The sequence below is a fragment of the Microtus oregoni genome, unplaced genomic scaffold (assembly GCF_018167655.1).
Source record: "Microtus oregoni isolate MIOR12 unplaced genomic scaffold, Mior012 000103F_ref0000194, whole genome shotgun sequence".
NCBI lineage: Eukaryota > Metazoa > Chordata > Mammalia > Rodentia > Cricetidae > Microtus > Microtus oregoni.
In genome coordinates this window covers 3,134,074-3,159,164 of record NW_024544717.1, presented here as the reverse complement: position 1 = coordinate 3,159,164, position 25,091 = coordinate 3,134,074, and the positions used below count along the sequence as shown (strand labels likewise).

General features: G+C 46.6%; 1 protein-coding gene across 3 annotated transcripts in view; it reads left to right on the top strand.

The window, feature by feature from the left end:
* Positions 1–25,091, top strand: part of LOC121443245 (adenylyl cyclase-associated protein 2) — a 141,533-nt gene that overhangs the window by 100,359 nt on the left and 16,083 nt on the right. For all 3 annotated transcript variants that reach the window (XM_041644927.1, XM_041644928.1, XM_041644929.1), the window contains one exon: positions 2,835–2,940. In XM_041644927.1, coding sequence (XP_041500861.1) covers positions 2,835–2,940 — 106 coding nt within the window. The remainder of the gene's footprint in view (positions 1–2,834; positions 2,941–25,091) is intronic.

Below are 25,091 nucleotides of genomic sequence, written 5' to 3'. Positions count from 1 at the left end.
CCAGGTTTGTTCTCCTGTCTTGGCCACCCAAGTGCTAGAATTACAGGCATGTGCCCCCAAGCCCAGTGGAAATTTCCACTGATCAAAGTGGCCATAGTGAGTGGCTACATAGAAGGAATGGGGAAGTCCAGAACCAAGGTGGATGAGACCAGGCAAAAGGGGGTCAAACCCAGATTGAACCTAACTGAAATAGGATCTGGGGGGCAGACAGCTGTTGTCTGAACAACAGTCAACAGCTGTGGAAAGGACAGGTGAACCAAGGGGGGTTGTCTGGAGAACCGGCATGGAGAGATCTGGTATCCGGATAATGGACCCTAGAGAGGAGGCGTTGAGGTTAGAAGGAGAACACACTCAAATGGGGATAGACCAGGTGGAGAAGATAGCTAGGAAAAATGTCTCTGAACCTATTTACCGGTTGTCACAAGAGTCCTCCCCCTCCATGGGCTCACAGCTGGCTAGATGACTAACGAAGGAATTGAGATAAAAATAAGAGAGTGGTCTTCCACTGTCTGACTCTGGACTCGAATAGCTCCCCATCCCAGCTCCTAAGTGGAGCCAGCAGAAGTCATCAGTCACCATGTATGGGGCCTCCTGGGGACATCTCTTCTTTATTCCTGACTGTTCAGATGGGAGGAAGTCAGAGGACCTGAATTCTCTAGATTATCATTACCTTGGTTATCTTACTAATGTGGATCTGAACATCAAAGCCAGAAGATACATTTTACACAGAATATAAAAACATGTATAGCACATACCAATAACTACCCTTGGTTCTACCCGTTGGCCAAGATGGTACCCATTCAAAATTTGCATTTTTTTTTAGAGTGGAATTCTGCCTCCTTTTTCTATGTGACCAGAGCAAGTCACTTGCCTTGGCTTTGCCAAGGTGTAACTTCCCAATTTCCAGACCCAATAAAAGTAGAGGGAGGTTTCTCAGCTTCCATGTGTCTGGGTTCTGTTCAACTAATCTCCTAGAGACTAACTTCAGATAAAAGACACCATGCGGTTAACCCTATAGTTGTTCCTATAATTTTCTTTAAGTCAAAATAATACTGCGATGGTTAAGTGAGAAACATATTTACATATATAGATTTGGTCTTCTTTGGTTGTCAGAATTTATCATGCAAATTATTCCTACCTAGACAGATTTGATCCCCATTGGTTGCTAAAATCTTCAGTAGAAACCATGTCAAATGTGTAATCCAATACCTCTAGTGTGTGTACATTGCCATGTCTGTGTGTTATATAGGGCATACACACAGAGGAGACACTCTGCATAGGCAGAGCATGTAGGTAAACACGGGTGCTGATTTACATTGAAGTAAGTCTCTCCTTCTTACAGCTGCTGTGCACAGTGTTTTCTGGGTCCAGAGCACTTACTCAAAGCCCCGCAAAACCCTGTAGAACAAGACACTAATGAGGCAGATCCCAGCCATAGAGCCAACAAATCTCAAACTGTAAAAGGAAAGAGCAGAGTTTGAAGAGTGACCAAGATTCCAGTTCTTACACTAGCTGCTTCCTCGTTGATATCACAACTCCTGACCGAAGAGATTCATTATAGCTCGGGGTTTGGGAAATCCAGACCATCATAGCTGGGAAAACATGGCCACAGCTGAAGCAGTGAGCAGTTGCTCACCTCTGGGCCGGTCAGGAGGCAGAGATGGAAGAGGAAATGGGGATAGGCTGTAGACTGGAAGGCCCACCCTACAGTGACCAATCTCCTATAAGAAGGCTCCACCTCTAAAAGGTTGTGCAGCCTCCCAAAACAATGACAAGGCCTTCAGACCCAGTCCTCACAGGACTCTGTGAGGGACCTGTCCCATCCAATCCAAACCATGATCGGCTCCCTGCTCACTTTCCCTCGTGGTATGGCTTATCAAGTGGACTGTAGGTAGACATGCTGCTGACGCTCAGAACATTTCAAGGAAAACAATATGTTTTCAAGAGGTTCCCTTCTATGGCTATCTTCAGATTAGTGACTGAAGTAGATCATCAAGTTTTTGCCAACTCTAAACCCAGTGTTTTCTTATTTGCTGACTACTACTTCCTTCAAAAAGTCACAGGGGCAGGAACTGCCCGGGGAAACACAACAAAGGGTGATGATATGATTAAAACATGAATTTCTTAAGGAATTAATAATAATTCTTTTATGAAAGAAGTGCACCCACTTGCCTATTCTAACGGCTCTCTCAGCCCCATGTGCTAGCCAGCCCTATTAAGGCAAGCTTTCAACTTGCTCTTCGTTCGATAAAACAAAATCTGATCAAGCTCCACAAAGCTCGCACTGTCAAGAGCATCCAATTAAGATATCCAATGAGAGTCCCTTTAAAAGTATGGCATCTTGCCTGCTAAGAAGAAAACATTTCTCTTATAATACCAACTTCCTCCACATTCGTAGTGAGTAGACGTCTCTAGTCAATCACACTTCTGAAGCCAAGTAACTCCTGAATTATTAGAAAACCAACTGAATGCCTTAGTTCCCATTTGTCTTTTTTCTACCGTTCCCACTCCTAGAAGCATGCTGTCCTTTATCTTGTATGGGAAGGAACTCAGAAGGAAGGTTCTGCTCTCCGTAGCCACCTCCACTAGGAATGGCACCCTTCCTATGTGTCAGCTCCATGTGGCCAGGTCCTCTCTCTGTGTCGCTGTCCATCCCTGAAGCTGAGAGCAATGGCCATCCTCCTGCCTCCCTGCAGAGCGCTTGGGGCTACCCGCCTTCTCAGTGTCCTCTTCTGGCTAGAGGGCAATTGCTCTCAACTCGTCTCCAGATCACTGGGTGTAAAACTGTGTTTTCTGTCCTAATGCCGCTCTCATCCACTCTTTTATAACAAAAGTGATCTTCGCCACGTGGATTGGGTGAAATCCTACCTCAACATCTGGAGCGAGCTTCAGGCCTACATCAAAGAGCATCACACCACAGGCCTCACGTGGAGCAAGACAGTAAGTACCAGTCCCTCTGGCGACCTTTCACCTGGGCATCAGAAGGTCATAGGAACACTTGTGAAAACGTGCATTCCATGTGGCCTAATCATCGTAAGCTTTAGAGTTTACCTCAAGATAGGAAAGGAGCTTTATGGGAACAGCATTTTCTTGAGGAAACCCTGAGAATTGTCTGCATGGCATATGTAAAGGAAGCGGCTATGCTGTCTGTGATAGGGCTGCGAAGGGAGTATTATTCAGCCATAAAGGATAAGATCGTGTCATTTGAAGGAAGAATGGTGGGAACCGTAGACCACCATGTTAAAGGAAATAAGCGAGACCCAGAAGTACAAATCTCTTCTGGTCAAACTACGTGATAAACAGCTATACTTAGAAAAATGCCATAATGAAACCTATTGTCTTATACAACTAATACATGCTATTCGGAAAATTAATGAAAAACTAACACAGTGGATCCTACAACCATTAAGAATAGGCCGGGTGGTGATTATATGGAGAACAGCCTATCACTTACCATGAAGCCTCAACTCAAGGATAAAGGTTTACAAGCACCAAACTGGCATTAAGAAGTAGGAATTAAAGGGGACATGAACTTTGAAAATGAGCATAGCTATAAATAAAATATCAATGAAGAGTTCTGAATATTTCTTTTGATGTAGCAAACTTTATTGAACAGTCTTTTATATTAGCTAGATTAATCGGCCTGGTGTTTTTTTTCTTGCTTGGGTTTTTTTTGGTTAGTTTTGGTCAGGGGAGGGTTGAGACAGTACCTCCTACCTTCCGGGCCAGCCTGGGTAACCTTAGATGACTTTGAACTTTTCATTCCCCTGACTCGACCTCCTGAGTGCTTGGATCACAGGCATTCGCCACTATGCTCAGTTTATGTAGTGCTGAGAACTGAACTCAGGGTCTCAGGCATGCTGGACAATGCACCAGTTAGACCACACCTCCCACTCAGTCCTCGGACTTCGGCTGTGCCTTAGTAGTGGGGTAATCCCAGCTTGGTATGTGTTCCCACTTAAATTACATATGGAAACTACAGTGACCCTGACCTCTCAAGCCTTGCTGGGTTCGTTCCTACCTCACTGAGCATTGCAGCAATCTCTGGCTGCCTTTGGCAGCCTGAGCATACGCAATGCTTAGATCAGTAGTTCTCAACCAGTGGGTCATGTCCCCTTGGGGTCCAACAGCCCTTTCACAGGGGTCCCCTCAGAGATTTTACATACTAGATATTTACATTACAATTCATAACATTACAGTTATGAAGTAGCAACAGAAATAATTTTATGGCCTGGGAGTCTCCACAGCATGAAGAACTGTATTAAGGGGTCGTGGCATGAGGAAGGTCAAGAACCGCTGGCTGAGCTAAAAACCAAGAAACTGCTGTTTCCACATTTGATGTCCTCATACTGTTTTGCCTCCATTGCAACGTCCTGAGAGGATATTGTGCTCTGGCCTTGCTTTCCCAGAGGTCGGTACCCTTACATCTTCCCTGTAGCTCAAATCGAACATCACAGCTTTGAAAAGCATCTGTTGCTCTTCATGAGCTCCCCGTCAAGGGTGGCGCTCCTCCTCTGTGCTTGCGTTGTTTCCTGAGTCCACCTTAGCTATGCAGTTACGGTCTCTGGTCTCAACCACTTAGGAAAACTTCTCTGTGTCCAGCTCCTGACTTAGCACTCAGAGTGCGTGCTCAACAAACGGTATCAAGTACATATCATTGGTATTCTGGGACCCTTGGGGCCTTCCTTCCCTCCTGGAGTCTCTCTGCTTACTTTCCATGGGAAGCCCCTTCCATTAGAAATGAGTATTCCCTTTAAATAGCCAGCAGTGTAACCAGAGAAAAGGGAAGTCACATATTTGTGTATTCCATCCCAAATCCCACGGACAGCTGTGCTCCAGGACTCGGCCCTCGGTGAGTGCAGAGGGCAGCAGGCTCAAGAGTGGGGTGATTGTGATTTCCAAGTGTTCAGTGCAGTGTGGGGTTCCTCCAAGTGTCCCCCAACAGCTACAAAATGTTAGCAGTGACCTCCCCCCTCCAGACTAATGTCCGTGTGTTTCCTCCTTTGCCTCTCCCACCCCACAACATTGACATGAACCTCACAAAGCACAATTAATTAAGTTGGTGATTTTCCTTCTGCCTACAACATGATGATGTGGGCAAGAGATTTCATGCATTTCTAAAGGGCTTTAAGAAGGAGGGTGTGTGTGGATGGGGTGAGTTTTTTGTAGACTGATTATTTTTCTTCATCTCTTTCAAATGAAAGACTGTTTTGTTATAAATCTATGTGTCATATAGGGGGATTGTCACACCTTGGCCGTGGGGATAAGCCACCCTTGGAGAATAGTAAGCTGAAGATTAGGAGTCTTCGGATTTGCTGTTGTCTCTGGTAGACAAGTCTAAGAGGAACAACAGTCCACTTGTGGAAGAGAATGTCAACAGAGGCTGATTCTCTAATGAGTCTCAAAAAAATAGGTAGAAAACTTCTTTTTAATGGTTTGAATACCCTTAATACCACACGTAAAGCTAGACTATCATTTCTATGAATATAAAAGAAAAGATCTGATTGTTAGTGATAGAAAAATGTCAGTGTTTTCCTTTGTTCCAGAATGAATACTCACGTTATTGCGTTCATTAAAAATACATGCTTCTCAAGACTGGAGATGTACCTCAGTGGAAGAACGCTTGCCTAGCACGTATGAGGCGTGGGCTCATTCCCTATTATTGAGGGGTGGAGAGGAATATACACTTTGTGCCAGTAACTTCCAAATTTGTATTGCAACTCAGGAAGAAATATACTCTCTAGACACATACGGCATGCGTACGCTAAGACAGGTCCCACAGACTCTCCTTTTCTTACCATACACAGTGTATTCAGATAGCCTTCCCTTTATGTCACTCTTGATAAAGCTCTTGCTGAAACTCCCAAAACCAATTTCACAATCTACTAATACATCACATCCCACATATTAAAACGCAATGTCATATGCCATGTGTTATATATTCACACAATATATAAGCGATCCCTAGAGCAACTTGGGCCTCACAGATTGCCGTACTCATAACAGCTATTGTTTATTAAGCATATGGTTTTAAGCCATGGGAAAATTCTGTTTGAAACAGTAAGTATGCATGCATGCTGTGCACACACTCTAGCCCTCGTGCATGCATACTGTGCACACACTCTAGCCCTCGTGCATGCATGCTGTGCACACACTCTAGCCCTCATGCATGCACGCATGCTGTGTACTCTAGCCCTCATGCATGCATGCTGTTCACACACTCTAACCCTCATGTATGCACGCATGCTGTGCACTCTAGCCCTTGTGCATGCATGCTGTGCACACACTCTAGCCCTCATGCATGCATGCTGTTCGCACACTCTAACCCTCATGTATGCACGCATGCTGTGCACTCTAGCCCTTGTGCATGCATGCTGTGCACACACTCTAGCCCTCATGCATGCATGCTGTTCGCACACTCTAACCCTCATGTATGCACGCATGCTGTGCACTCTAGCCCTTGTGCATGCATGCTGTGCGCACACTCTAGCCCTCATGCATGCATGCTGTTCACACACTCTAGCCCTCATGCATGCATGCTGTGCACACACTCTAGCCCTCATGCATGCATGCTGTGCACACACTCTAGCCCTCAGCCACACTCCCGACTCTATGCTTCTTCAATGGGACGGTGAAATGATAGTTGTAACCAGATACTAAAAATGTGAAGTAGTTACAATAGGAAAATGTTTATTCAGAACACACATGTACAGTCTTTTGAAAAGCTTCCAGACTTATGTGTGGACCCGTGATCTTTCTTGATTTTTAGCCTCCTTGGCTAAAGTTTGAGGAGGAAGCCATTAAAAAGTATGTTCTAAGATTGGAGAGATTGGCCAGTGGTTGAGGGCACTTGCTTTTCTCTCAGGTGACTCAGGTTCAATCCCCGGCACCCACACAGTGCTCACACCATCCAGAACCAGAGTCCCAGAAGGATCTGTTGCTCTCTGACTCCTGAGGAGGGCACCAGGCACTCGATGTGTCACACAGACATCTGTAAGAACAAACTTCTCATCCACATAAAATAAAAAATCTTTTTAAAGTTTATTCTAAAAGTTATGCTTTTTAAGTTGAAAATTCGATTTCTATTTTAAATTTCTAAAAGCTGTTTAAGATCCCAAGTGCAATTTATTGCACAAGTCAAACTAATCTCTCCCCACTTACTAGTCCAACAGCATGCCAGCAAAATGAATGTTAGTGGGAAAACCAGATTCATGGTTCTTGCAGAGATGGGACTATTGGAATTATCAGATCAAGTGCCTTGAGAACAAAAAATAAATAGGATCCCTTCATTTATTTATCTACTGATCACAAATACGCAAAAAAAAATCTGTATTTATGAGAAGACAAGCATCAGAAAGACTGGAAAAAGACATGGTTTGGTGTAAAACACCACAGGACTCAAGCTTTTTACTCTGTGTGCATGCGTACGTGCGTGCATGTGTAGGTTAGAGGATCACTCTGGGGCGTCAGTTCTCCTCTGCTACCATAGGTCCAGGGATTCTACACAAGTCATCAGATTTGCATGGCAGGCGCCTTTACCCACTGAGCCATCCCGCCAGCCCGTTGCATCTTCCCAGGCACAGCCCACGGCAATACTGCCCATGCTTTACAAAGTTATGGGTATGCAATACCTCAGGGATCTTGAGTAATTGTTATCTTCTTCCATTTTCTAGTTGAATTTTGACATTTCCCACTCTGGGTCTTTTTGTATACTACTGAAGACCCTGAGTTCCTCCAGTGGTACATTGTGCTAATAAACAGACACCCCACCTCCAAGATAGCAGTTGAGACTGAATTTTTCAGTCGCTCCCCTCCTAACCTTGGCCTTCAGAGTGCAGCTGTGCCAGGCAGCTGCTGCTCCACCAGTCCACTTGTCACTGAGAAATGTGAGACTCTGCGGCCTGGGATTGTTTGGGAGAGCAGTCAGGGAGATAGGGTGAGCACAACTGTGCTGGCATGGGCGGTGAGTGTGTGCACGAGTGTGCTAGGGTGGCGGTGAGTGTGTGCACAGTGCTAGGGTGGGCGGTGAGTGTGTGCACGAGTGTGCTAGGGTGGGCAGTGAGTGTGTGCACAGTGCTAGGGTGGACAGTGAGTGTGTGCACAACTGTGCTAGGGTGGACAGTGAGTGTGTGCACAGTGCTAGGGTGGACAGTGAGTGTGTGCACAGTGCTAGGGTGGGCGGTGAGTGTGTGCACGAGTGTGCTAGGGTGGACAGTGAGTGTGTGCACAACTGTGCTAGGGTGGACAGTGAGTGTGTGCACAGTGCTAGGGTGGACAGTGAGTGTGTGCACAACTGTGCTAGGGTGGACAGTGAGTGTGTGCACAACTGTGCTAGGGTGGCGGTGAGTGTGTGCACAGTGTGCTGGGGTGGACAGTGAGTGTGTGCACGAGTGTGCTAGGGTGGGCAGTGAGTGTGAGCACAACTGTGCTGGCATGGGCGGTGAGTGTGTGCACAAGTGTGCTAGGGTGGACAGTGAGTGTGTGCACAGTGTGCTGGGGTGGGCGGTGAGTGCACGAGTGTGCTAGGGTGGACAGTGAGTGTGTGCATAGTGTGCTGGGGTGGGCGGTGAGTGTGTGCACAGTGTGCTAGGGTGGCGGTGAGTGTGTGCACAGTGTGCTAGGGTGGACAGTGAGTGTGTGCACAACTATGCTAGGGTGGGCGGTGAGTGTGTGCACAACTGTGCTAGGGTGGCGGTGAGTGTGTGCACAGTGTGCTGGGGTGGGCGGTGAGTGTGTGCACACAAATGTGCTGGCGTGGACAGTGAGTGTGTGCACAGTGTGCTGGGGTGGGCGGTGAGTGTGTGCAGTGTGCTGGGGTGGGCGGTGAGTATGTGCACACAAGTGTGCTGGCGTGAACAGTGAGTGTGTGCACAGTGTGCTAGGGTGGGCAGTGAGTGTGTGCACGAGTGTGCTGGGGGGGCAGTGAGTGTGTGCACGAGTGTGCTAGGGTGGGCGGTGAGTGTGTGCACAGTGTCCTAGGGTGGGCGGTGAGTGTGTGCACGAGTGTGCTAGGGTGGGCAGTGAGTGTGTGCACAGTGCTAGGGTGGGCAGTGAGTGTGTGCACAACTGTGCTAGGGTGGACAGTGAGTGTGTGCACAACTGTGCTAGGGTGGGCGGTGAGTGTGTGCACAGTGCTAGGGTGGACAGTGAGTGTGTGCACAACTGTGCTAGGGTGGACAGTGAGTGTGTGCACAACTGTGCTAGGGTGGCGGTGAGTGTGTGCACAGTGTGCTGGGGTGGACAGTGAGTGTGTGCACGAGTGTGCTAGGGTGGGCAGTGAGTGTGAGCACAACTGTGCTGGCATGGGCGGTGAGTGTGTGCACAAGTGTGCTAGGGTGGACAGTGAGTGTGTGCACAGTGTGCTGGGGTGGGCAGTGAGTGTGTGCACGAGTGTGCTAGGGTGGACAGTGAGTGTGTGCATAGTGTGCTGGGGTGGGCGGTGAGTGTGTGCACAGTGTGCTAGGGTGGCGGTGAGTGTGTGCACAGTGTGCTAGGGTGGACAGTGAGTGTGTGCACAACTATGCTAGGGTGGGCGGTGAGTGTGTGCACAACTGTGCTAGGGTGGCGGTGAGTGTGTGCACAGTGTGCTGGGGTGGGCGGTGAGTGTGTGCACACAAATGTGCTGGCGTGGACAGTGAGTGTGTGCACAGTGTGCTGGGGTGGGCGGTGAGTGTGTGCAGTGTGCTGGGGTGGGCGGTGAGTATGTGCACACAAGTGTGCTGGCGTGGACAGTGAGTGTGTGCACAGTGTGCTAGGGTGGGCAGTGAGTGTGTGCACAGTGTGCTAGGGTGGGCAGTGAGTGTGTGCACGAGTGTGCTAGGGTGGGCGGTGAGTGTGTGCACAGTGTGCTAGGGTGGGCAGTGAGTGTGTGCACGAGTGTGCTAGGGTGGACAGTGAGTGTGTGCGCAACTGTGCTAGGGTGGACAGTGAGTGTGTGCACAGTGCTAGGGTGGGCAGTGAGTGTGTGCACAACTGTGCTAGGGTGGGCAGTGAGTGTGTGCACGAGTGTGCTAGGGTGGACAGTGAGTGTGTGCACAACTGTGCTAGGGTGGGCGGTGAGTGTGTGCACAGTGTGCTAGGGTGGACAGTGAGTGTGTGCACAGTGTGCTGGGGTGGGCGGTGAGTGTGTGTACACAAGTGTGCTGGATAGGAGCAGAAGCATTCGGGTCTTCAGAGGAAGCAGCCATGGAGCCGTCGTCCTGTATCTCTTAGTGCATTTACTTTGGTCAGTGGAATCTTGTCATTTCTCTTGACTTTTCTTCAACACGAAGCCAGCGTGTGATCTAGCAGCAGTCCAAACCAGAGGGGCTTGAGTTTTCAATTGGTTGCTTTCTCCCGAAGTCGTCTGCATACTGTTTTGTGTTGTTTCTCTGGGCTAAGGTTCAGACAGGCTTTGTTGACTAGGTTGATCATTTGACACAAACCTGGTAGAGGTGCCACCATCTGCCATTCTTGGGAAGTTGGATAGATGTGTAAGAGCCACTAGCAAGGCCTTCAAAGCAGGTGCCTGCAGCTGGGAATGGAAGCCTGGTCCTCGTACTTGTAATTACACAGACGACTAAACTTTTTCTGTGAATTGTTCTGCTCTTCCCGAGAATTCCATGAACATGAGTTAACAGGCTGAGCTAGTTAACACGCTGATGTGGAGCTCGTGGGCACTGTCTGCTCTTTTGTGTATTCTAAATTACTTTAGCTTTAGAAACAGGTTCAGTTGTCTGCAAAGTAAAATAAATACACATGGATGGATGTATAAAGACTTGTAAAAGGGTTTTAATAAATTTTGCCTTGGTTTTCTTGTTGCTGTTGATGATGATGATCATGATCATGATATTTTAGACAGTGTCTTCTGTAACATGTGCTGGCCTCAAACTCTCTATGTAGGCAAGACTAGCCTTGAACTCCTGGTCTTTTTGCTTCTACCATCCAAGTACTAGGATTTCAGGCACTTGCCACAACACTTACCCCTCTCTCTCTCTCTCTCTCTCTCTCTCTCTCTCCCTCTTTCTTCCTGTGTGTCTCTGTCTCTCTCTCTTCCCCTTCCTCTTTCTCTCTGTGTGTCTTTGTCTCCTCCTGTCTCTTCCTCTCTATGTGTCTCTATCTGTGTGTGTGTGTTTGTGTGTGATGGCACACCAGGGTCTCTCCATCCACTTCTCCATGGGTTCCAGGGATCCAACTCAAGTCAATAAACTTGCACCATTCAACCCCAAGTGTCTGTACTTATGAAGCCATCTCATCAGGCCATGATCGATCCGGTTTTTAATGTTTACCGTGTTGGTTTTAAACATCTTCCCTGTATGTTTATTGTCATCCAGCAGAACCTCCCATGCACAATCAGGGTTAAAATGATAACAATAGAAGGTTTCTCTCCCAAACTAAACCACATAGCGTCATTTCTTTCCTCCCAGGTAGTCATTTTCCTTTCATTCCATTTTTTCAACATAAAACCAAATGTCCATTAACAAAGCAGCAGCCTAACCCTTCGCTTGTGATCCAATTAAGATCTGCCAGAGGGTATCCCGACTCCCTATAAATAATGTAGACGCCACAGCGTGTTGTTAAATATGGATGTCCTGTGAGTGGCAGGTCTTCTGGCCCCTCTGGCCGCCTCTTGATAAAGCTTGTGTAAACCCCTCCTTGGTGTACTTGCCACAGGGAGTGGCCAGGCCCACATGGTGTGTCCTGGCTGCAGAGCTCACTGCTGCCTTCTTCTGGGGCCCCTCCCCCATAGTAGCTCTAGCCACTACATCTGCCCACAGCTGTCTAGAAAGACTTCCTTGCTCTTGAGCTTCCAGCTCCCTTTAGGGTCTTTGGGGGCAGCCACCCCACACAGACAGTTCCCTGGCTTACAATTCAACTTGGGATTTTGTTATGGTCATTATGTGATTTTTTTTCAATTATATTTATTTATTTATCATGTGTGTGCATGCATACACATGTCACAGCTCACATGTGGCACTCAGAGGACAACTTGCAAGAGCTGGTTCTCTCCTTCTGCCATGTGGGTCCCTAGATCGAACTCAGGTGGGCAGGTACCTTTATCTGATGAGCCGTGTCATTGGCTCTTTTGTTGTTTTGTTTTTTGATCCCTCCCCGGCTGACTTTGAACTCATTGTGTAGACAAGGCTGGACTGGAACTTTGGGCAATCCTCCTGCCTCTTGCCTCCTGAGTGCAAAGACATGTGCCACTACACCTATCTCAGATGTTTCTGCAGTTTGGCTTTGGGTTTTGGTTTTTGGGTTGGTTTGGTTTGGGTTTTTTTTTTTTCCAGGGGAGTGTTGCTGTCGTTGTGGTTTATGATGCTGGAGATAAAACTCAGGCTGCAACACATGTGAGCCAAGCTCTCTCCCGCTGAGCTGTGTCTCTAGCCTCCAACAATCATGTTTCAATTATGTAGGTTGGTGCAAAATCAGTAGAGACCGAGCTTTATGGTGCGAATTTGGACCACACCGAGACGTCCATCCCATCTGCACTGTGCTGTGTACAGTCTAAGTTCACGGCATCAAATGTGCTTTCTCTTAGAATCTTTTGACCTGCACTGAGTTTGCCCAGGTGTTCCCCGTGGTAAGGCAAGGAGCCTCTGAGGTAGCCGGATAAGCGCCATGTTGATCAAAGTAGGTTAAATCCCCACCAATAAAACAAAGGAGCCTCCCGTGCACAAATAAAGGCAGGTTGAGAATGGCTGCGTTGGCTTCAAAGAGATCGCTAGGTGCATCCAACACTTCTGAGGCACACACTGTGCACCACATTCTGAGAAAAGTGCTAAAAGTACCGACAGGAAAATGACATGACGGGCATGGGTGTCACCTGCTGCTACTCACATATAGCTGCAGAGCTGGAGTGTGACAGACACATGTACACACTCTAGAAAGAGAGCCCACACCAGACCAAAGGGATGGCTGCACTGGCAAAGTCCGTCTCGGTGAACCAAGGTGTTTGGGTCGGGATTACTCACAGACATGTGGACCAAGAGTTACAGGAGAGCAGATGACTCAAAAGTAGCGCATCGCCCAAAGCCCATCTGAACCCAGGAGGCCGCTCGCAGAAGCTGCAGCCCAGGGCGCTATGCTCAACTCGCAGACGGCTCACCAGGTCTGAGAATCACCTGTCTTTACTAGGCTGGTGAGAGCCCCTCCCCTAGAAATTATTAACTCCATCTGTAAAGCGGGGAGGAGCCTTCCAGAATCGCACAAGTTCCCACAGTCTCAGATGTGGAATGTTTTGCTCCCCACTCCAGAGTCTCTGTGTTTCCCCTCCTTCCTGGAGGGAATGTTTCAATTCGGAGAAAAGTGCTGTACAGCGAGACCCTACAGGCGACACAGAATGCTGGTCCAGGCTAAGAACCCTTCTAGGGACAAGCCCAAAGCTCAAGGCTTATGGAGACCAGAAAGATAGAGAGGTGCCTGTCATCTAACAGTCAGTGTGGTTTTGTGCCAGTACCACCCCAAATCCTTGCTAGATAGACATCTTATTCCCTGGCCCCACCTGTGCCCTCCACAACCTCCAGTTGACAAGACTCCCTGGATGATTTCTCTGCATGTTAAAAATTCAAAAGCTAAGCCCCATGTTTCCATGAACCCAAAGAAGTTATTATAGGGAGAATTATTATTCCTTTTTTGTTGTAGTGGTTTGGTCGTTTGTTTTTGAGACAGGGTTTCCTATATTCCAGACTGGCCCTGTACCCACTAAGAAGCCAAAGATGACCTTGAACTTCTGATCCTCTTGCCTCCACCTCTCAAGTGCTGGGGTTGCATGCACCACTACACCCGGTTTATGCAGTGCTGGGATTGAACCCAGGTCTTTGTGACTGCTGGGTGAGCATTCTGCCAACCAAGCTACCTCCCCACCCCCAAGATCATTGTGATCCACAAGTGAATGCAGCCATGCAAAGCTATGATGGAAGATGAGATTGGCTAATTGGACTCCTGGATGTGCAGGAGAGGCTACACAGAGGCCCACACTTGGAGTTTTGAAGGATGTGAATAGGAATTCTCTAGGCAGACCATAAAGAAAAGGGTAATTTCTGGGCAAAGAGTTCAGTGTCTACACATCGGGTATGAAAAACAACTTTTCCCGACAGAGTGTGATGGCCAGGAGTTTTGCAGAGCCTGTGAAGACAACTTTGGAGTTATGCTAAGAAGGTGGGGGCATAGGTAGGATCAAGGACTGCTACTTTTTCTGTAGGTTGCTAAGCAGAAAGTTACAAGCTGTGGGGAATGCTTTGAATGGCATATGATACAGGAGAAGGGAAAGAGCCCAGAGGCCCCACATGTAGAGCATCAGGTGAATGAATGGGAGTAGGGAGGAAAGGTAGAAGAGAACTCAGATCTGATACAAAATTTCCAGTCTAGATTTCTAGGGAAAGCAATAAAAACAGGGGCATCCTAGGAGCAGCAGCTCCTAGTGAAGGGAGGAAACTTCCCCTGATGCTCTGTTGTGTTGGAGGAGCCCATAAGGCATCACTGGAAGGAGGGAAAACCCAGCACACTTGCTATAAATCTCCTGCCTTTAATCATTAATTAAAGAGAGGAGGGAGAGAAAAAGAGTGACAAGGATAAGACCTTGGGAACCCCCCTTACTTAAAGGATCTACCAAGGGGCAATGAAAAGATGGCGGTAAGATCATAAAGCTCTAAGAAGGATGACCTGGTCACCGATAAGACCTTAGTGGCCTGGGAGAGACCTGAAACTGCTGTCACTATGCAGCATCATGGGCAATTTCAGATGAGATTGGCAGGTCTGGCTAGTATGGCCCATAGACCATGACTTCCAAATGCCACCTTGGTCAAAGAAAGAAATGCCTAGAGCATAAATGAGACACATTCCTTTGGTGTGCCCATCAGCTCTTTTCCAGAGAGGGTTAAGTGAGGGTGTTACCCCTGCCTGGATGGGAGCTCATCATCCAGTGGGCTGGAGTACAGTGGAACTGAATACAGAGGGGGGAAGGAGAATCCGTGCGGGACAAAGGCCCTACCTCCTCCCTGTACTTCCTGATCCACTGCCAAGTGAGCTAGCTCTCGCCACCAGGGTTTCAAACCATTCCCACACTGTCCTCTCCCGCCAAGATAGGCTGTGATCCCTTTGAATTGAGAGACAAAAATAAAGCTTTTCTCCCAGAAATTCGGTTAGCTAGGTACTCTATTGTAGGAATGCAGATATAAGGCATTCAGAATTGCCTGTTTCTAGTGACCTTCAGGGAGGGGCTTCAGAAAGGGGGCGGGGCATAGACACAACTGTGGAACTGAGGAGTCAAGTTTTCACCTAATGGCTCTTGATTTTCTGCAAACCAATTGTCTAAATTGATGGGTTACTACTTAGAAACTCGGTGTCTGCCTGAAAGTTTTAAGATGTTAGTATAGATTTATTTTAACCCATGCTAGATCTTCAGTAGACCATATAATATATGTCCATAGCAGTCACACCGCCTCAGTTTTGTGTAGAATTAGCAAAACTATGGAGCTTTGAAGTCTGTGTTTACAACTGTTTCTAGTATCTCAAAAATACCTTTGAGTTTTAGTGTTTGTTGATAAGGATGTATAAATATTTTTAGAGTGTTTGTCTCTCTCCATAAATCAGAATAGTAGTAACTTTTAAAACTGTCTGATTTAATAATAAAGATTATTTTGTTTACTAGAAAATTTTCATGACCAAGAACTCCAAGCCTCTAAGTTCGAGGGGTCAGAAGTTAATTCTAATTTCTGACTTGTTTGAGCTGTTATCCGGGGAATATTTTAGTACGATGTATTCAGTTAAAATTCCTTCATTTGAGGTGGGCATAATGGCACACACCTGTAATCTTGGCCCTCGGGAAACTGAGGCAGGAGGATGGCTGCAAGCATGAGGCCAGCCCGAGCAGCAGAGAAAGACCCTGTCACAAGAATAAATTTAGTTTGATTTTATATGCATTGATGTTTTGCCTGTGTGTATGCCCATGTGAGGGTGTCAGACCTCCTGGAACTGGAGTTATAGACAGTTGTGAGCTAACATATAGGTGCTGGGGATTGAACCCAGGTCCTCTGGAAGAACAAGCAGCCAGTGCTCCTACTCGTTGAACTATCTCTCCAGCTGCAAATGATTTAGTTTTATGTGTCAGAAAAAAATTAAATAAACAGTTTCCTTATTTATAATGTTAACAGTCACAGTGTAACTGAGGTTCTCTTGTCATTAATTCTTCCACATTCCACAAGACTGTCGCCAGGAAAAAGTGTTCTCCACCATAGATATGAATGTGCCTGTTTGTTCATTTTCTGTTGCTATAACAAAACTCTCTAAGCTGGGTACTTTATAAATAGAAAACTGTTTTTTAGCTCACAGTTCTGGAGACTAGAAGTCCAAAGCTGGGAAAACCCTATCTGGATTCCAGTGAAAGTTTCTTGGATATAGCAGGAGAGATGGTATTATGATGGGAGTGACATAGCAGGAGAGATGATGTCATTATAATGGGAGTGGCATAACAGGAGAGATGATGTCATTATAATGGGAGTGGCATAACAGGAGAGATGATGTCATTATAATGGGAGTGGCATAACAGGAGAGATGATGTCATTATAATGGGAGTGGCATAACAGGAGAGATGTGTCATTATAATGGAAGTGACAGCAGGAGAGATGATGTCATCACAATGGGAGTGACAGCAGGAGAGATGATGTCATTATGATGGGAGTGACAGCAGGAGAGATGATGTCATTATAATGGGAGTGACATAGCAGGAGAGATGATGTCATTATAATGGAAGTGACATAGCAGGAGAGATGATGTCATTATGATGGGAGTGACAGCAGGAGAGATGATGTCATTATAATGGAAGTGACATAGCAGGGGAGATGATGTCATTATGATAGGAGTGCCTGCAAGGCAGAGGGATTGCATGACTAGAAGACAGGAATGTGGCAGATAAAGCCATCAACTCAGCCTTTCCAGGACACTAGGGTAGAAAACCAGCCTCCTGTAGAAATGCGTTTTAACCTTTCAAGTGAATAAAGGACGTATTACTTCAAATAATTCTCTGTTCAGTCCGGAGAAGCAGAGCAGAGTTCAAAGCATGGATGGTCATTTCATGTGTGTGTTCACAAATAGATCTGGAGGACACTTAGGGGGTGGCTTCTGAGGATCCCACCCAGGGCCTGATGCTAAGGGAATAATCTGTGACTGAGGTGCCCTCAGCCCTGAAGAACGTTTCTGACGAGTGGTTTGTGAAACATGCACCGTCAGAGGGTGAATTTTGGAAGGACAGTGTGGTATGATCGTGTCCTTTCATGAATGTGGTATGATGATGTGTTCTTGTGTGGTCATTAACAACAGCTTTGTTTGTTTATTATGTTCATGTCCCCTGCTCCTATACTCTCCCCCGCCCCCCGGTTCCCTGTGACAAGGATCCTGCTCATCTTCCAGGGTCAATGTGACTTTTAGTTTTCATGCTCACCTTGATACAGTCAAGTTGAACTCTAGAGAGGCATCTCAGTGAGGGATCGTCGAGATCTGGTTGGCCTGTGGGTATGTCAGTGGCAGATTATCTTATGGGAATTGAGGCAGGAAGACGACTCACACGTAGGTAAGGGGTCCCGAACTTTGTTCAAGAGAAGAAAGTGAACTGGATGCAAGAGTGCATGCATCAATTCATTCCTGTCTGCTCTTGACAGTGGATGCAATGTTACTGGGTACTTCAATTGCCCACCACTTTGACTTCCCCATAATAATGGATTCGAACCTTGAATTGTGAGCCAGATAGAATCTCTCCTTTAAATTACCTCTGTTGAGGTATCTGTATTTTACCACAGCGAAAGGAAATGAGACTAAGAGAGTCTAAAATAATCCTTTCTTTCGAAATTCCCCAGATTTCCATGTCCCACCATGCCCTGCCCCAGCTTAGAAGCATCTGAAGATTTGTACTTCCGTGATGCCTATATTTATAAGTGATCTGTTTATATCCATAAATGTTGATGAGACACCTACCGTACCTCAGGTCCTGTGTCACATTGCTGGTGGCCCTAAGACGAATGAGTAAAGAACTCCAGAGTTGTAGAGAAGACCAAACCCAGATTAGCCAGCAAATGATTGCTATATGATGTACATTCTCCTAAAGGTGTTCTAAGGAGTCCAGGAACTAGAGGTACAGGGGTGCAGGGACTGTCCCCCCGGAAGAGCTCTAGAAGGGGCTGGGAGATGGCCGTTGGTAAAGGGCTTGCTGTGTTAGCATGAGGACTTGCGTCCATGTGCAAAGCCAGGTGTGGCAGCATGCTCTTGCAATGCCAGCTCTGGGGAGATGGGGACAAACAGACCCCCGGGGCTCACTGACCAGCCCCAAGTCCAGCGAAAGACCCTGTCAATAAAGTGAATGACTTCTGAGGATCAACACCTGAGGTTGACCTCTGGCCTCCTCAAGCACATACAACCATATGCATGAACATGCTCCCACACCCACATGAACACATAACACATATACATACATGCTCTACTCAGTAAAACTTATAAAAGGCTGTTGGGGTTGAACCTTAAAGGATCTTTAAGAGTCTTCCAGTTAGAAGAGGAGCCTTCTAAACTAAGACGTTGAGGAGCGGGGTGGAGAATTAGAGACCTGTCTAGGGGTCACAGAATTGTCTTCTCTGTTCTGAGCCTATGAGCTCACTGAAGAGTGGACCCGGGGTCCCTAGCAGGGACTGTCCCAGGGCCTCAGAAATAGGGGATGCCCAGGTGCTTTTCCCTGATCAGCTGCATTCAATTGTGATCAGGTTTCCTCCCAATGAAACCCACGTAGTCCTGCGTCCTTGACTCCACGTTGTGTCTGGTGTTAATGTGCCATTGACCGTGTCTTTGTTTCTGTGCTGACGGTGATGAGAAAGGATGATGCATTATCACTCCGGCCGGTGACCTTCCCCTGTCCTTCCCCTTGCCATCTTCTGTCTCCCATCTTCAGACGACATAAATGCAGGAAATTGGATCTGATATTACGTTAAACAGAAAAAAGATTTTTTTAAGAAAAGATGGGGGCTGAGCAGTGGTGGCGCATGCCTTTAATTCCCAGACTCAGGAGGCAGAGGCAGGCAAACCTCTTGAGTTTGAGGCCAGCCTGGTCTACAGAGCACATTCCAGGACAGCCACGGCTACACAGAGAAACCCTGTCTCAAATAAATAAATAAATAAATAAATAAATAACAGAATATATGAGTTATCCCGTCTCCCTACCTGTCATACATACTACTGGGCACATTGCAATCCCCAGGGATGAGCTCAGTGGTAGAACATCTAGCAGGCCTTCTCAGAGCCCTGTGTTCCAGCATCAAAGAAGGGAAGGAAGGAAAGGAAATAAAGAGAGGAAAGGTGCGGTGGGGAGGGAGAGAGAAAGGGGAAGGGAAGGAAGCTCAAACATCAGTTGATCTTTCCCCGTGAAATTTGGAGCTGGCATTGAAACCCACATTAGCCTGCTTAGGACACCTCAGCCTTGAGCTCAAGAGATGGCACCTCTGGATATTTCCATTAAAAAAAAAAAAGTCTCAGGTAAAAACATACATGCGATGTAGGAAATCTCTCTCACAGCTCTCGGCTGGCCTTTGTCCCCATGTCTGCTGCTTCCCAAGTCCTGAGCTTTCAAGGCAGCAAAATAATTTCTTTGGGATCCCCCCAAAAAAAACCTTGAACTTGGTGACAGAGTTAGACTCATCAGGCCAAATGTAGTCACTGTCCAGCTGAGTCAAGGCGCATGTCCCTCTTGACATTCTGCCAGCTGTCGGCCCTCCAGCCAGCTCCCTTTGATGGGTATACTTTGCTATCTTTAACTCTGGGAAGTTTTCCCATGGAAATTTTATTTTTTCCTTCTTTTATCAGAAATTGTGTTTTCATTTGGCTGATGCTGGCAGTCAAAAAGAAAAGACAACTTGGAGATTCCAGATTCCGTCTACGTATCAATTGCAAAGCAAGCTCAGATTCTTAACACAAGCCCATTTCTCTCAAATGACTAGCTCACATGAGCGAATTAGCCTGTGCCCCTGTGTATTGTTTCTGGTCTCTGCTGGCGTGGCCCGCTCCACTCTTACCAAAAAAAATCTACTTTGGGCATGTCGAACAGAAGTTACCTCCTACATTTTTGAAAGGGCCCATCTAAACATACGTCAGGCAGGATTCTAATTTTAGTGGTACTGACTGTGTATGTGTCTCTTGGGGTGTTTTCCAATATAAAGCTGTTACTACATCGCTGAAGTGACTTGATTTCGTTTACCCTGTTTTATTTTTCATCAGTTGGCAGTGTTTTGATTTGTTCCTGCCATCACAGGAGCAACATATAAAATCCACAGGAGGATAGCCTTCCTGGGATAGGGACGGGCAAAGCCCCGAGGGTGGAACTTTGAAGCCTGGGACTCAGAGTTTGGATGTTACTTTTCTCTGCCCAGGTTGGATTCAAACTCCCTTTGTAGCCAAGGATGACCTTGAACTTCTGATCCTCCTTCCTCCAGCTCCCAAATGCCTGAACTACTGGCGCTCGCAGCCACAACCAGTTTGTGCTGAGGATCCAAACCAGGGCTTTCTCTTGCAGAGCAAGCATGCTTCAAACCGAACCACATCCTCACCCTGAGATCTGGGTTCTTAATGACCTCCCTTTGCACATCTCGCGATAAGGCTGTTGGGAGCCTTGACTCTGGAAAGAACCAATGCAAATAGGCCCTGTCTTGTCTCATAGTTGTGCACCCATCTTTTGATAGCAACTGCAAAGAAGTATTAGCACTTAGTGGGAATCCGATCTTTCCATAGTGTTCAATACCCATTAATAAAATGGAAGATAGTCCTTAAATTGACTTTCTAAAAGTTATTAATAAGCATATCCTTAAAACACTGTGTGGCACGTCTCTGTGGTATCATGAACAATTCTGTTTTCTTGGAATGGTTCCCGGGACCATTATTTTCTCTGGCAGAAGTCTCAAAATCCGAATAAGCCGTAAAAGAGAATCCAGCCTGAAGTCCTAAATCTATGTTGGCTTGTGCTTCTGTTGCTAGGATGCTCATCCTTTTTTTTTTTTAATATTTATTTATTATGTATACAATATTCTGTCTGTATGCCTGAAGGCCAGAAGAGGGCGCCAGACCTCTTTACAGATGGTTGTGAGCCACCATGTGGTTGCTGGGAATTGAACTCAGAACCTTTGGAAGAGCAAGCAATGCTCTTAACCACTGTGCCATCTCTCCAGCCCCCTAGGATGCTCATCCTGTAGTCACTACACAGTCACTCTTCGTCTTACTGTTATATTCTTACTGATCTGTGTGCATGCAATGTGCTTTGCTGTGGCGTATGGTGCGTGTGTCTGCGTGTGTTGGGATGTGCACTTGTTTGCAAACATGTGGAGGCCAAACCAGGACCTCAGTGTCCTCCTCCTCCTCCACTGCCCTCTTCCTTGAGACAGGGGTCTCTCTTTCCCTGGACCAGGCTCACCACCTCAGCTAGACTGGCTAGTCTGTCTCTGCTCGCTCAGTGCTGGGATTACAGGCACACACAGCCATACCCAATCTTTTCTGTGGGTGCTGGAAATTCGAACTCAGGTCCTCATGGCTGCAGAGCAAGCACACTTACCCACAGAGCCATTTCCCCAGCCCCTTGGTCATCTTTCTTGGTTTTAATTGTAACGGAACTGTGACATGAAGTGAATGTAAAATCTGCAGGGTTGGTTTTTTGTTTGTTTATTTTGTTTTGTTTGTTTGTTGGTTGGTTGGTTGGTTGATTGGTTTGTTTTTCAGACAGGGTTTCTCTGTGCAGCTTTGCAGCCTGTCTGGAACTCATCTGTAGACCAGGCCAGCCTTGAACTCCCAGAGATCCACCAGCCTCTGCCTCCAAGTGCTGGGATGAAAGGCGTGCACCACCACTGCCCAGCAATCTGCCAGTCCTTAGAGGAGTTCTTTCTTTCGGAAATGTGTTGATTTCACTGCCATTGATCAAAGTGCAGAAATGAAGACCGTAAAGCCAAGCACACAGTAGCACACACCCGTAACCCCTGCCTGTGAGAGACAGAGGCAGAAGGGGCACTAGGAACCAGATCTAAACAGCAAGTTTCATGGCCAGCCAGCCAGTCACACAACCAGATCCTGTATCAAATTGGGGGTGGGGTAAGTGTGACCAAGCAACATGATGCACTCTTGAAGACCCAACACTTGAGAGACAGAGGCGGGGGATCGGACATTTAAAAGAGTACAGTGAATTTCAAACCAGCCTGGACTACAGGGATCTTTCTCTCAATAAAATAAAACACATTTAAAAAATCAAACCCTAAATCAGAAATTTGTGGTCAGAAGACTATTTAAGGACTGTGCTTGAAGCCCTGGGTTCAATCCCCAGCCTTGCATAAACCATAGTACCATGTGCCTGTAATCCCAGCACTGGGGATGTAGAAACAGGAGGACTGAAGTCCAGAGTCATCCTTAGCTCTCTACGTAGTGAGCCAGACCTACATAGACAAGAGAGACAGAGAGAGAGATGGGAGAGGAGAAAGAGGAAAAAGAAGAGAGAGAGAAGGGGGGGAGATAGAGGAGGAGGGAGACTAAGGCTTTAGTCTTTCTTTAGCCACTGACTCCTGTTATGGAAATGAGAGGTTTTATTGCTGTTATGTTTCGTGTGTTATATTATATCAGGTTGTTTGGGGTTCTTTGTCTTTAGAAGAGTCAATCAGCAACATTTATATAAAATGTTAGCTGCAAAACATAGTGAGTTCCTATGGGAACATACACGTGATTGAAATGGCCTGGGGACTTTTAAACATCTGAGGGTCTGACCAGGCACACGTGAGCTGTCACTGCTACCTGGAGATTGTTAATGGTAGGCTACATGATTAATGGGCCAAAATGGTTCAGCAAAGGACAGCCCGAGAGATTCTCTACCCAGAAACAAGGGAGCCAACTGTGTGTGTCCGTAAAGAAGGGAGGGGAGAAATAAGACCCATAAACATGTCAGCTGTTCCATTCCTGTGGCCTTATCTGCCATCTCCACAAATACTTTAAGGACAGGTGGCTCAAAATATTCCTGTCACTAAGCTAGTTTCATAGACGAGAAGTCTCAGCAAATGCCCTGTTGTAAGCAACATAATCCACCTGTTCCCAGAGAGGATCATGTGCCAATTTTATGTTCTTGGTCCCTGCTTTTTAAATGATGGTAAAAATACCAACCACAATATTGGTTGCTTGACCTGGTCTCGAAAGTTGGGGGCTAATGCTGTCTGTGTACATTTCCTCTTTACTGCGATCCCCTTAACCTCTTCTTTTCAGGATTAAGGGACTTACAAAGCACCCCAGGGCATGGTCCAGCTCTAAACCACAGCAGCCCCGGGTCTGACTCCCTGACCCCACCTAAGTGAGCCCTATTGACCTTTCTTTATACAAACTCAAAAAGCTGGATAACAGGAATAATTTTTATGGCTTATTTAGCCGTCAGTTTAGACTATATGTGGATGAACTGGTTAATTAAAAAGTCGTGTTGGGAGGAACAAACATGTGTGTTCATTACATAGAATGACCGCCATAGAGCAGGAGTGAAATTCTACTTAAAATTGGAAGTCATCTCCATTTCTAATAAAATCTAAATTCTCAGAGGCCGGCATGGTGAGATTATTGCCTGTAATCTCAGCTCTTGAGAGGCTAAGGCTGAGGCATCACTGGGAGTTTGAGGCCAACGTGGGCTATGTAGTATATTTGAGGCAAGACCCTGCTGTCTCAGAAACACCAAAAATAAATAAATAAATAAACGAAACCTGACTCCTAAAGAGATTAAATGAGTAGCAGCTGCTCTGAGAAGGAGCTGTCAGTGGAAACAAACCACAGGGCCCCCTGGTGCACAGCTGTAGTGCACACAATGTAGGCAAGATTGTAGGTAGCCAAAAACTTCCAGTTGCCCCCTGGGCTGCGTAGGACGCCTCTTGGTTTCCTGCCTACAGTTCATGGCTTTAAAAATGGAAGAGACAGCTGTTCCCAGGACAGTGACACCCATTTAGAAAGATTTATAGAACGTTAACTTTCTTTAAAAAGTCTTTGTGCTAAATAAAAATAAAAAATAAGAAGTTCATAATCAAACATCTGCTCTCAAAATTCATCTTAATAGGCCTTAAAAGCCTCATTTGAGATTTTTGTGTTGCGTTCCTGCAACACAAGTGAACTCTTGCACCAGGAACACAGCCATTGGAAATCATAAATGTACCGCTTGTCTTTTTCCTCTTAAATGGCAAGCCATTGTTAGATGACCTTTATAGACGCTCTTTTTTAATTGTGCCCAGCCTGAAAACTCTGAGACCCTTAGGAGACTCCTCTCCCCAGCCTCTGAAAAAAGGTTAAGTCATTGTCTGGGGGAGGAGCCACTGCTGCTTTGCTAAGGTAAAGCCTGCCTTCCTCCAAGCCTCTACACTGAGATCCTCACCGTAGGTTCTCAGCAAGGCTTTCTCCGCTAGCGGGATTATGCAGTTGGTTTGTTTGTTTTTCTGGCACAAAGACTTTTTAAAGAAAGTTAACGTTCTGCAAAGCTTCCTAAATGGATGTCACTGTTCCGGGAACAGCTGTCTCTTCTATTTTTAAAGCCATGAACTATAGGCAGAAAACCAAAAAGCGTCCTACACAGCCCAGGGGACACCTGTAAGTTTTCGGTTACCTACAATCTTGCTTACATCATATACACTACAGCTCTGCACCAGTGTGCTCTATGGTCTGTTTCCACTGATGGCTACTTCTCAGAGCAACATCCAGGTCTCATCCCAGTCACGTGACCTCGCTCCCTTGGGTTCTGAGCGCTGAGATGTCTGCCTCTACACTGTGGCTATCAAATGAAAGTCATTGTTCAAGTCAGACGTATTATGAAAGAATTTATTAATGAAAGCTTTCTTTGAACTGGGGCAGTAGCTCAGCCAATAGAGTACTTGCCTTGTATGCATGAAGGTCTGAACTTCCCACCCCAAGGCCCATGTTTTATGGCGGGGGGGGGGGGAGCCATGGAATGGGTAGGATTGGCAGTACGGCTCAGTGAGTAAAGGCACCTGCCACCAACCCAGATGACCTGAGTTTGAGCTCTGTGATGCACTAAACAGAATTGGCCCCTGAAAGTTGTTCTTTGGCCTAGTCAAGGTTGATGGCTCCTGAAG